The 12,764-nt window shown below is 45.5% G+C and overlaps 1 protein-coding gene across 1 annotated transcript in view; it reads left to right on the forward strand.

Moving 5' to 3' along the window:
• Window positions 1-6,116, forward strand: part of SSU72 (SSU72 homolog, RNA polymerase II CTD phosphatase) — a 29,234-nt gene extending 23,118 nt beyond the window's left edge. The window contains exons 3-5 of the mRNA XM_055798826.1: window positions 2,359-2,498; window positions 4,266-4,384; window positions 5,507-6,116. Coding sequence (XP_055654801.1) covers window positions 2,359-2,498; window positions 4,266-4,384; window positions 5,507-5,608 — 361 coding nt within the window. The 3' untranslated portion in view covers window positions 5,609-6,116. The remainder of the gene's footprint in view (window positions 1-2,358; window positions 2,499-4,265; window positions 4,385-5,506) is intronic.
• The last annotated feature ends 6,648 nt before the right edge of the window (window positions 6,117-12,764 follow it).

Below are 12,764 nucleotides of genomic sequence, written 5' to 3' on the forward strand. Positions count from 1 at the left end.
AGAGTCTCAATTTACATGATTCAACATCTGGCAGTATAGTGGAAACCATTAATAAGTCAGATTATCTTTGCATTTGCCTGCGCTCACAAAGAGAAGGAAGCTGGGTTATGATTATGCCCTGAAAGCAATCATGCCGATCACATCCCCCTGCTTGCTGAAAAGATGGTATGCGAGGGTTTTTTCAGGTGAAAAAGACTTCAGACAACCAAATATGAGAGTGTCATGAATCTTAACTGCTTATTTCAGTCTCCTTTTATAGGCAGATGGACCCTTGGAAAAAAAAAAAATAGCAGTAAGTTGGCAGCAGAAAGCTCGACTGTGTGAAGCAGAAAGCTTGACTGTGTGGGTTTTTGGAATATGCGTAATTCTGTCTCCAAGCTCAGTCAGGAAAGCTAGGGGACAGATGCCAGCAACATTTTATCCTAGAAAGGGGAAAAAAAACCCCAAACCCACAACCGAAAAAGTGTGTGGGATGTTGTGGATTTTTTTTTTCTCCCCCCCCTTGAACTGCATGATGTAGAAACAAGGGCTACAGAGCCCAGAAAGGACTCGCCTTCAAACAGAACAAAGCAACACACCCAGATGTTTACAAGTGTTTGGGAAATGGCTGGTGCAGTCATTTTCCTGCTTTGCAAATAATGAGCGGTCTGAAATGGCTACACTGAAGTGGATTTTGTTTTTTTTTCCATGTATGACAAACCCAAGGGGAGTTTACAGGGGTGCTGTGAGGAAGTGGTGGGTGCTGGAGCACGAGAGCTGCTTGTGAGAGAGCTTTGTGCTATGAAAGGCAATTCTTTAATTATAGAAGGAGAAATCTTTGGGGAAAGAGGAGTGGTGAAAGGCTTGGGGGGGTGTGGAGTGAGGGTGACCTGAAGAAAAGAAATGCAGTATAAGTTGGCGGAGAGAGAATTGACAACATACATGTGTGATAAACAACATATCATCCCATTTGTGATTCAAAATTGAAATTTTCTTTAGTCAAGTAAAGTGCAGTGATGCAGACACAGAAGAGAACTGAACATATTTCCCATATAAAGTAGAGTCTTACAGGTGGAAAGATGGGTTTTAATTTTTAATAAGCTTAAACATCTGGAAGTCTTAAAAGCTTTGGAGGCCGTTTGCTTGAAAAATGTTTGAGAGCACTTTGAAGCGTATAGATTAGCAGGTGGAGCTGGGGCTACGCAGAGCAGCAGAACTTGAGATACCAGAGGGCAACTGCGAAAAGGTAGCCAGAAAATTGCTGGTCTTTTGGTACGAAAGATTAGGACCATTCTCTGAAAAGAATTAAAATAGCTGCTAGGTATGTACACGTACACGACCTTTTCAACAAGCAAATAAGCCAAGGCAACCTCTTACGTACTTGCTACTAATGATGGATTTTTTTTTGCTTGGGATCCTGCTGTTATCTCAAGGACTGTTATCCTTACTGCTATTTTACTTTAAAAATATATACTTAGATGGCTAAAAATACTGCTGCCTCAACGCAAAGGAGAGATGCATCAGTTTGCAGGCTTTCTTGATGAAAACCTTTCCTGGTATTCCTAACCTACCCATAAAACTTTGCCTTCCGACGGAGTTTGGGTTTAGTCGGCCAAGCAGGTTCGTGTGACAGTCAACCCTGGCGTGCCCCTAGTGAAACTGCACGTCCCAGAAGGCTGAGAAGACGGTGGGATTAGTGAATCCTGAAAGGGGGGATGCAGGATGTAAATTTGAGCCTCGGGGTTACAGTTACCAGCATTAAATATAGCTGCCGAGCAGCATAACGCGTCCCTTTCACACAGCCACCGAAGCTGTGACAGGCATAAAGTCAGTGTTTTTCTTCATTCCCCTTTATATATCTTGGGATATTTTTAAGGGATTATGCTTCTGTGATTTACTTTGGAAGCTCAGTTGCGTAAACGTGAGGCTGGAGGAGGACTTTGTGCAGATGTGCAGCTGACACCAGGCACACCATAGAACTGCGAGCCCCCTGGAGCCGGGGGCAGTGACTTCGGGGAATGTAGGACACCCTGCTCAACCAAAGGGCTAAGTCTGTATCTTCTAAGCGTTATGGATATAAAAATAGTTGCCCAAGAAAAGTTGTCCTTCTGAAGAACCCTGCTCTTGAGGGCCTTTAAAGCTGTCTCTGCCATTGTACTAATGACAACACCAGGTCTCTGAAAACCACAAGCTGCACGAATTACCCTGATGGGGGTCGTGCTGCCACGTTAGGAGTCTATTTAGTGGTCACTGATCTTTATATTTGCAAGCAGAAAGAGTCTTATTTTGAAGGTACAGTAATAATTTAACTTGTACTGGTCATTTGCTCAAAAACATGACTTTTCTTAAAGTAAAGGTACTTAACTCAAGCAACTTCAGATACACACAGAATGGGATTTTACACATGTTGGACAGAAATAAGAGAATCAAGCCACGACCAGAAAGATTCCAGAACTGCAAAGATGTTTTTGATTTGATCCTAACGTGTGAAGAAAGAGTCTATGATCAAGTAGTAGAAGGTAAGGACCTTGACCAAGTTAACTTAAGTGCTGCTTCCCTCCCCCCACCCCTGCACCCCCCCTCCTTTCTGGAGTCCTTCACAAACCTGGGAACATCTCTGTCCCCTCTGACTCCTGCCGCTGGCACACCAGCAGGGCCCAGAACTCACGGTCCGTGGACGTGGACCTTATTCAGCCATCACTTGTCTGGTACATACTTCTGAAAGATGCTGGTGTTGGCAGCTACGCAGAATGTGTACGTAGAGCAGTTTTAAGGGCTGACAAAAGGAGATAGCAAGCATTTGGAGAAACTCACATCCATGCTGGGTTTGGAAATGCTTACGGATCTAGAAAACCAGCAAGTGGCATGTGATAAGCGTTTTGTCACCCTGGGTTGATGGAGCAGCTAAGCTGTCTTCCTATACAGTTTCCCTTCCCAAGATGTCCCGTGACCTACCAAGCAGTTTATCCACAATAAATACCTCCTGTACAGGTGGAGAAACTGTTCTTGAGCGTGGTTAACACTCTGCAAACGTGCTACAGCTTTGCCCTTAAATGAGTCAAAGTGGGATGTGCCAGAAGAATCTCAATTGGGGACCGGGTTGTGCACGAGCACCGTGCAGCAACGCTTGGTGTGAGCTCCCTGCCAGTCGTGGGGTTTCAGCAGTGACTCAGCTCCTGGGCTGAGAACCCACAGGCTTATGTGGGGTTTAAAGTGTTTCCTTTCCTTTCAAAGACCAGCCAACTGTCTTAGTGTCATGCTCATTCTTTAAAAGGCTGGTGCCTTGCCTTTTTTGATCCTCGGTGGTCATGTCACGAACAATACAGAACACGATACGTTGGGGCTTCTGTGAGCTGAGCAATTAGTGTTCTGAACATTTGAGTGAAGCGTTTGGAAACGTGTTGGTAAGTTCTAAGAGCAGCTGCGCTGGTACTTGAATGGAGCGTCAAGTTCAGCATGTCTCCCATAGAAAGCAGCTTGCACGCTGATGCCGTAGGTGGGTATCCTGAGGAAGGGAGATGAAGAGCAACCACTTGCTGATTTTCCAGCTGTGCATCTCTAGCGTCATGGTAACGCCCTTCATAACTGACCAGTGAAAGGAAGAAGGCTGGAGTGCTCCCACGTGGCTCTAGATGTGAAAGATTTTAAAACGGAGGCCTCAACAAATTTGCCAAAACGAAGTTGCTGAACGGTGTTAGGACAGAACAACTTGTAGCTTAAGAAGCTTAGAGAGGCGTAACAATAATACATGGATAGATTAGTAGGAGAATTACATTTTATTTTTCCCCTTTCACCCCCTGTTAATAAGCAGAACATATGAAAGCTAAAATTGTCTAATGTGACTGTCAGCGCTCAACTTGTAGGAGTTCACCGTGCAGTTTGATTGTCAGAGTGTTGGATGGACAGTCCTTTTTTCTAAAGAATGGGCAATTAAAATTCTCCAGGTGAGGAAGCCCAAAATCATTCTTGACTTTCAAGAATCTTGATCTCTATCTTTAAAGACTGTCAGAGGAAAGGTGAGCAGTAACTTCTCTTGATCAAGATAAACTGTCATTACCCTTCTACAGAACTGGATTCTTTTGTTCTGAAAATCCATCTCTTCATTTTGAAATAAGAGGGACTCTTGTTAAAGACAATATGAAATAAACTATTTTGCAAAAACAAGTTTGGAGAAAGCAGAGGCGGACAGTGTTCATGTATTTTTAAAATCTTATGAATACTCTGTATAAAACATGATACCATTCCACCCAAAGTGTTGCTGTTACGTGTGTTTTGTTTTCAAATAGATTTAAATTCCAGAGAGCAGGAGACATGTCAACCAGTACATGTGATCAATGTGGACATTCAGGATAACCATGAGGAGGCAACCCTGGGTGCTTTCCTTATCTGTGAGCTCTGCCAGTGTGTAAGTAGCGAGGGCTCCTCACCTGTGGGTACCTTGCACCCAGTGACTGCACAGGGGTTGGGGGTTGCTTAGTCCTTCTTAAAGGTGCTGCCTATTGCAAAAATTGTTCCGGTAAAATCCGTGTCGAGAGACGAAAATTTCCAAATTCTTCCGGTTACCTGTGGAGCTGTTGTGCAAGTGGGTGACTTGCTACTGAGTTTGTGGTTTGCGAAGCGGACTCTGCATTTGCATTCCAAACCAGCGCGTTGATAGCTTGCATAAAAATCAGTATTGCAAAGCACTGCACGTAACCATTACCCGCGTGGAGCCCACACTCCAAACACTTGGGTTTTGGCAAAGCCCTCTATTTCCAAAGCAGTTGTAATAACGTGGGTTTTAAACATCAGGGTTGCATTCTGAATCACGATATGCTGGCAAAACATCCCATGTAGGTGTGTTTTGTAGGACCACCCTGTTGCGTGTATGATGGGGAAGAAAAAAAATTATGTTTCTGTCATCTGTAACTGGGGACCTAGCTTGTGAGGCTGAAATTGGTGCACTCCAACCAGTCGCTGTAACTGTCGAGACAACAGGGAAAGGGTCCCTGACTTTTACAGTGCACAGGTTGATGAGTTTATAGAACCATTTACGTTGGAAAAGACCTTAAAGAGCCTCAAGTCCGACTGTTAACCCAGCACTGCCAAGCCCACCAGTTCAGCTATTCCAGCGTGGCGATGGGCTGGTTTTTCACTCCAGACCGTGTCATCTATTCTGGTCTTAACTCCTTTCCAGATTCAAAAAGCCTAAGAGGGTTCAAGGACTTGAACTTGTAGTCATCTGCTCAGTGTGCTTGTAACTATTCTGAAGCTTCCATTTGCTACCCAGTGAGGATGGATGTTACCTACTCAACAAAGTACTAGTTAACTGCTGGTTCAGTGGGTTGGAGAAGGAAGGTTGTGCAGATAAATGTGATGCTGAATGTTTGGGAATACTGGGAACCTCAGTAAAGCACCCGGCGCTGCACTGCTTGGTGCAGCCTGCTGGTTTAGATGGCACAGGGAGCCAAAAGCATGGAATTACTACAGTTTTCTAAACTACATCATGTCCTTGGAGTCCGGTTGCTTAGTATTTTTTCTCTTCTAGATACAGCACACAGAAGACATGGAAAATGAAATAGATGAGCTGTTACAGGAATTTGAAGAGAAAAGTGGAAGGACTTTTCTTCATACTGTCTGCTTTTATTAAAGCACTTCTGTCTCTTAGGCCTTAATACAGATGAGGGAAGCATGTGTTTAAAACTGATTATACTGTATTTTCCTGGAAAATGAATATTGATCATTTTTTGTTTGTTTGTTTAAAACCTCCTTTTCAATGTCTTTTTTTGTTTTGTTTCAGGTATTCTGTCACAGGTAGGCAGAGATACTGGTTGGGGTTGTACATATGAGATGATAAAAAGTATACACAAAGGCCACCTATTTAAAAATGAAAACCAAGGGTTTTTTTAAATCCTACTTTAATTATTGCAAGTAGGTTTTTAATTATAAAGAGAATGTTTCTTGAATTTAAGTTTATAATGTATTTTTCCAGCTTACAAATTTATTTTATTTCCGTTGTGCTTTTTTTTTTATTATTATTTTGATGTGACAGAATGGCTGAACTATGTGAGGATGTGAATGGAACAATGAAAAAACGAGTATCTGTATATTGTTAGATATAAAGTTGGAAGCATCCAATAAAAGTTAAAAACCTGTAAGTTTGTCTTGTCTTCAAGATAGAAGCCAAGTAGGTGTGACTGTCCTCTGCGAGGTAAAGCACAAAGTATCTGCAGTAGCACAAGAATGCTTGTTCCTCCAGCGCAGCTCGGAGAGGATGGTGACAGCAAGAAGACCTTGATAGGAATTAAAAGGCCTGGTCCGTGCCCCTTGTTCGGAGAGACGATATAATGCTGTGTGTTTGGGCAGCTCGTAATGATTTTTGATCGCTAAAGTGAACTGCTTTTCTGTGTCAGGGCATCTGCTGGGAAATCTTTTGGGATCTTCGTGGCTTTTTGAGTTGTCATGTGTGAGATTAGTACGACTGCGAGGCTGTAACTAGCAGTCGGGGCCAGTTGTATGTTCGCTTTCTATAAGGAAAATGGGGAGAAAGAGCAAACACTGCTGGCAACAGAAATGGTTTCAAGTTTGGTGTGGTTTTTTTTCAACTGAAGTATCGTTTGAATAGAAGCATTTTCCTCCCATACAGAAATAGTGAACGTACTTGAGTGGCTCAGAATCCAGAAACGGAGTATCTGTATACAAGCAAAGCAAAACCTCAGACTTCTATTTGTTCAAACTGATAAAAGTGAAAACTAAATTATTAGACGTTCAAAATGTGAATGTTAAATGTCTTGCTGCTTGCAGGCAAGAGAAGATCTTAAGTTGTGGTGTTAAAGGAACCTGTAAGTGATTTGGAGCAAATGAGGTCTTTGTGCTCTTTAATACTTGGATATGGGAAAACATCATCATGCTGAAAGTGGAGTAGCATGAAATGGGTTTGAGCTCTTGGCTGCTCTCTCGTTCTGTCACTGACCTCTGACAGCACACATAAATCACCTAATTTTCCTTAACTTTGTTTTGCACATGCAGAAAGTTAGTGTTAAGTGCTTTCTCTTAATTCAGGGTGATGTTACCCATCTATGCTGTGTATGTGGTCAGTCATGGGGCGATGCTACTTAACCTCTTCCCCTGAACACGCTCATGTATGTTAAGACGTCTGCTTCACACCTGAAAACTGCAAGTCCTTCTCGGAAACTACTTCTTTGTAGTTGCAGATCTTGAAGTCTTGTTGAGTCAGGCCCCCAAAGAAATCCTGTACCTCTCTACTCTTGGGATCTGGGGGTTGGCTTCAACTGCCTTGTGGGAGAACTTAGACCTCTGCCAGCTCAGCCCATGTCCTGGACAGTGTCCAACTGGGTCACTGCGTCAGACTCGGGTCCCAGGGATGTTTAATATCCCTGGATTACCTGTGCTGGGTTTTTTGTCTTGTTAAAAATGTTTAAAGCAAAAATTTTGCGGAGAAATGAATGAATGGATCAGGACAGTTAGGGGATGGGGAGGTCAAGCAGTGAGGTTTGCAGGGTGTCTGTTTTCTACTTGGCTTGTCCTGTCCCATTTTGTTTCTGGAGACTGTATTTGAAGGATTTCATTCAGCCTCTGCTGCTTCTGCTCATTTGTCTGCCTGATACCATTGCTTGTTACCATGGGGATATTTACAGCCAAAGGAAGATGATGATTCTATAAGGACTGAACTGCTTTAGTTGATGTCTTTAAAAAGACATTTCAAGCAAGCACAGTGCTGAGTATTTTGAGCAGTTTTCCTTTCCTGTGCTGTGTCGGTACTGAAGTCTACTCTCTGGCAAGGTGAAACTTGGACGGTGTTTGAAAATGTTTTCTGCTTTCAACTTAATTCATGCTGTACAGAGCTCTCTGTGGTTATTTTATATTAAGGCAGTAAAAACCCAAGCAGGATGTTTTAACCTGTGTTTTATGTGTGCGTGGACATTTACAGCCATGTCCTCTTCATTGCATAAAGATTATACTTTTCAGGTGTGTAATTGGCATTGTGGCTGCCGCAGTTCTAAGTATGGATTAATTAGTAGAACTTCGGTTCACTGCCTCTCTTCAACTGGAATGAGAAGCCTTGGTCTAAAACCACGATGGAGCACGCCAGGTGTTACAGAATCGTTCTTTCATTCCTAAGTGTTCTGTTCGTAAGCAAAAGCAACTCTGGGAGCTTGCCGTTTGTTTATTTACCAGCGTGCAGAAAGACGTTTGACCAGATGGATGGATGAGTGACCCCGATGGACAGGCAAGTATTGTGAGTGGTCCACGGTCTAGATCCAAGTATTTCAAATTTCTGTGAGCAAAACTTGTTCTTCAGCTAAAGTTGTTCTTTTACTCTGGTATGTTATTTCTCATTGAACTTACAGGTCAGTGAAAAATGTATGCATTTATATAGTTACTTTGTCTCCGTACGCTTCATTTGCATTGAAATCCACAATGAAGCTCAGTTTATACAGGAATTTTATGAGATCCTCATCTTGTTTGAGAGATGTCTGTATTAATACACATGCCAATATATAGGTAGGTATAAAATAAACTGGCTAAACACAAAGCAAAAGTTACTTTCTGTGTCAAGAAGCAACTTCAAGAGAAACTTGGTTTAAAGGAAATGGGGAAAATAATGTATTTTTCCTTTTAAGAGTGGGGTGGCGTATACATGATGATGGCGTGCTCTTCCCTGCCTGGCAGGCACATTGGTACTCGTGTTGGTGAGGATCGGCATTGAAAGGTGGCCCCTCTCTTTTGCGGTGCTGTACTTGACCACCTTTGTGTTGGATGGAGGGAAGCAATGAAGGGTTAACGCCTTGCGAGCACAGGCTGCAGGTGGGGGGGGATTTCTGCTGAGAGTTTTCAGCTCTCCAGGCTGTTCTCCCCTTCCCATGAGGCCAGCAGAGGTGGCTTTAAAATGCAGATTCCTCCCAGAGGTTCCCTCTGCCCTTCCTAAACAGTGATGATGTTTTGTCAGTGCATTTTTCACTTTTTTTTTGACTTTCTATGAAAGGCCATGTTGATGACAGAGTAGTACCTATTGAGGTCCGCTTATGAGACTTTGCTCTCTTGCTGCCATGAAGTCGATGCTACTTTCTGTGTGGGCGGATCTTTGCCAAGACCTTTCCATCTCATCCCAGCCCTCTGTGGATCCTATCCATATGGCACGGAGCAGTAGAGCCCTGTTCACTTCTGGTTTGCAGACTGTTTTTCTTTCACCCGAGTCACTCCTCATTTTGTGTCTGTTTTCTGTGTTCCTTGTCTTGAGATGTTCATCATGTTCCTTAACGTTCTCCTTTCTGTCAGAGACATCGGCGCGTCTTTCGTATAGGTTTCTGTAAATAAAAGCTGTTGATTAAAGAGCAACGTCTTCTCGCCTCTCTGCACTCCTGGTGTCTTTATCCATGAAGTTCTCCGCTTCTTGGCATCCTTCGCTTGCCTGTAAGGCTCCGTGAATAAAGCAATGCAGATAATGCAACCAGGCTGCGCTGGGTGGAAAAGAGCGTTCTTCCCTAGGTTTCGATATCGCTGGATCTGACTGTGCAAAGATCAACCATCCGAGCTGGATTTCCCCACTGCAGCAGCCTAATGAATTTGTTGCCAGGCAGATTATCCAGTTTCAACTTCTCTTTCTTATAAATGTAGGAGCTTAGGAGAAAGGTATCAGTAAAGACAACCGCAAATCTTGTACCAGCACAGGAACTGGGAAGAGAAGAGGGGAATAAAAAACAATGGGTAGGACAGCTGAGTGGGCTCTTACGGATGAGGGGGGGAAGGGGAAAAGGAGAGAAATGCTTGCTGTAGTTGTTAGACTCGTGTGAGCACTGTGGAATGCTGGCTGAGGTCTGTGCATCCCTCAAGGAGAGCAGAGGGAGACTGTTCCTGAGAACAGGGCTTGGGATAATATTCTGACCTGGGGCTGCATACTCACAGGGAAAAAAAAAAAAACACCAACCAATCTGAGGTCGTTCCCATGTGAATCTTTCCGGTCCATTTTATCATCTTTGCCAGCGTTGCTGGGGTTTAAAAGGTATTTTGCAAGGAGGGAAGGATGCCCTCAAGCACTGAGAACAGGAGGGGGCTGGGTGGTGGGGCCAGGGCTGGGTTACAGCAGAGGTGGGCACGAAAGGAGGTTGGGTGATGGCACCAGGTCGCGTGGCAGGGCTGGGTTGAAGCAGAGGAAAAGGCAGTGGCCGCTTGATGGGGAATTGGTCTGATACTGCTGAGATCTGGTTGTGCAGACCCCAGTCTGGTCTGCATGAGGGCAGTGGGGATGGCACAACGTGAAGCTTGAAGCTGAACGGGAGCCCCAGGTAGTGTCGGTGCTTGTTTTCAACAAGTAGCAGCTTGCTTCTAGCCATAGTAAAGGTCAACAAACCTATTGCAAACTATCGCGGTGGCAACCCAAAGCTGAGTCTTTGGACAGTCTTTGGCCATGCAAGTCTGATGCCACTTTTGCCTGAGTACAGTCAGTCCCTGCTGCCTCTCCTCAGTAGGTGGGAGTCACTGGGGACACCTCTTGGCCTTCTGTCCCTTAGGCATTAGATGAAAGGCCAGACTGGTTGGACGCCACGTGTGGCCTGGGGTGGTTCTTGGGTCTCCAAGCCCGTGGCTGCTCACAGCCTGACGTGCACTAGTGCTGGGTGGGACGGGGATGCTGCTGGTGGCTTGTTTCTGCACGAGCAGGTGGCCTCCTTGCTTGCCCAGGTTGCTTTGCAATGGGATCCCTGCCACGGCTGTGCAGATCCCATCGCTTCCACCCCGGCTTGCTGGGAAGAGCTGCTGCTTGAGAAACTCGGGGAAGAGTTTGTAGCAAGGCGAAGGAGCAAATCTGGATGTGGTGGGGTCAGGAGGGTGGGATGGGACAACCTTTACAGGGTCCGGCCAAGTCTGTACACGTTGAAAACGGGGTGGTAAGAGCAAGGAGGGCAAGCGTTTGACTGACACGCTGCGGTGAAGCCAGCGTGAGGTGTCCCTGGCTGCGGAGTGGCAGGTGTCACCGGCCCCCTGCCAATGGAGGGAGGCTGAAGGAGAAGGAGAAGGAATTTCGGGTAGGATTCAGTGCCACTGGAGATCGTTGACTCTGCGAGGCAACTGGATTTGATAAAGACTGGTGATCTCGTGGCCAGTCTCCATGTTTGTGGCCCAGTGAGCCTGTTGGATGAGTAATCCTGTACTGTGGGCAGCGCCAGCGTGTGAGGGGGGACCCTTGCCCTCTCCCAGCCCTTAGCCCCCCTTTTGCCCAGGGCTGAGCCACCGGCTGGCTGCAGGCAGCTATACTATATATATAATATATATATACTATATATATATAGGCGGGAGGTCAAGGGCACTAGGTGCAGCGGGGCCTGCAGTGTACACAGCACGAAATGATCGGAGCGGCGATGTTTGGGGTGCCTGTCAGCCAGGGCTTTTGCTCCAAAAGGACAGCAAGGGCAGACGTGCCGAGGAACCCGGCTTATGCCGGCGTCAGTGACAGAACCTTTCCGCAATGAGAGCCGACCCCGCCTCATCCGCGGGGATGGCTGGGCCACCAGAATCCCTGGCTGGTGGCCAGGCAAAACTTCGGTTGCACAAAATTCCTTGAGGCTCGTCTCCAAATTGTCTGTTCTGCGATTTTATTTTTTTTTTATTTGGCTGTTGCTTTAAAAATCCCTGTTTTTCTACAACTAAGCAGAGTAACTAGCTGCATTATCCCTGCATTACTTTTACTGAGGGCTGCGTAGGGATGGTGGAAACCACCTCCTAGCTCAAGGAGAAGTGGAAGCAGCTCAGGACAGAGGGGTGTTAGAGGAAGGAACCTGGTGGGCTGGGCAGGATTGGGGCGAGAGGTGCCTTCCCAGCCTCGCTGCTCTTTTGCCTGAAGAGCCTGGCTTCTCAAATGTTTCATGTGTGTGGTTTAATATATATAAAAAAAAAAAAAATCTGCAGTGCAATCTGTGCTCCAATTTGAGGACACCATTTAGTGATTTTAATTGTGTGGCAGTATTTTGGTATTTTCAATACCCAATAGTAGGTTAATGACTGTTCCTTGAAGAATGGAGTTTATATAACACAAGTCATTACATAAGGAGGCTGATTGTGGCCTGAGGAACAGGAGGAAAACAAATATGCGAAAATGCAAAACCCAGAACATGCAAACTCTACCTGGGCCCGAAGAAGCCTAAAAAATAAGCGATACTTGAGTGTCAGCAAGGTGAGTGTAACCTTGAGGAAGGCTGAGGACTTGGAAGCGAAGGCACGACAGCACGTAACCATCAAGCTCTGTGCTACCACGCATTTCCCACGTGGTGGCTGTGATCTGTTCATCCAGATTGCACCGTCTACATTCAAGAGAGCAACAAACAAGCCAGCAAAAAGTTATTGCCTGGTCACTTATTTTCTTGTGGTTTTTTTTTTTCCCCAGAAGCTCCTAAACCTTGGCCTGAATTGGACTGACCACGGTGAAATAAAACCGTGGCAGAACCTGAAGCACGACCTTTTGCTTGGACCTTAGGTCTCAGGTTTGAGAGATGGGATGAATTTTTAGATGGGGTAATTTTATTCCTGTCGCAGAACTGAGGGGGTCCCCGGTGTCTGCAGCCCCCTCGCTTTTCTTAGCGGGGGGGCAAGATGCTTGGCAGAGGTGGGGGTTGCTCCCTGCTGGCGTGGACCTTAGGTCTCAGGTTTGAGAGATGGGATGAATTTTTAGATGGGGTAATTTTATTCCTGTCGCAGAAGTGAGGGGGTCTCCGGTGTCTGCAGCCCCCTCGCTTTTCTTGGGGGGGGGGGGGGGGGGAGGCAAGATGCTTGGCAGAGGTGGGGGTTGCACC

The sequence above is a fragment of the Falco peregrinus genome, chromosome 3, assembly GCF_023634155.1.
Source record: "Falco peregrinus isolate bFalPer1 chromosome 3, bFalPer1.pri, whole genome shotgun sequence".
Classification (NCBI taxonomy): Eukaryota; Metazoa; Chordata; class Aves; order Falconiformes; family Falconidae; genus Falco; species Falco peregrinus.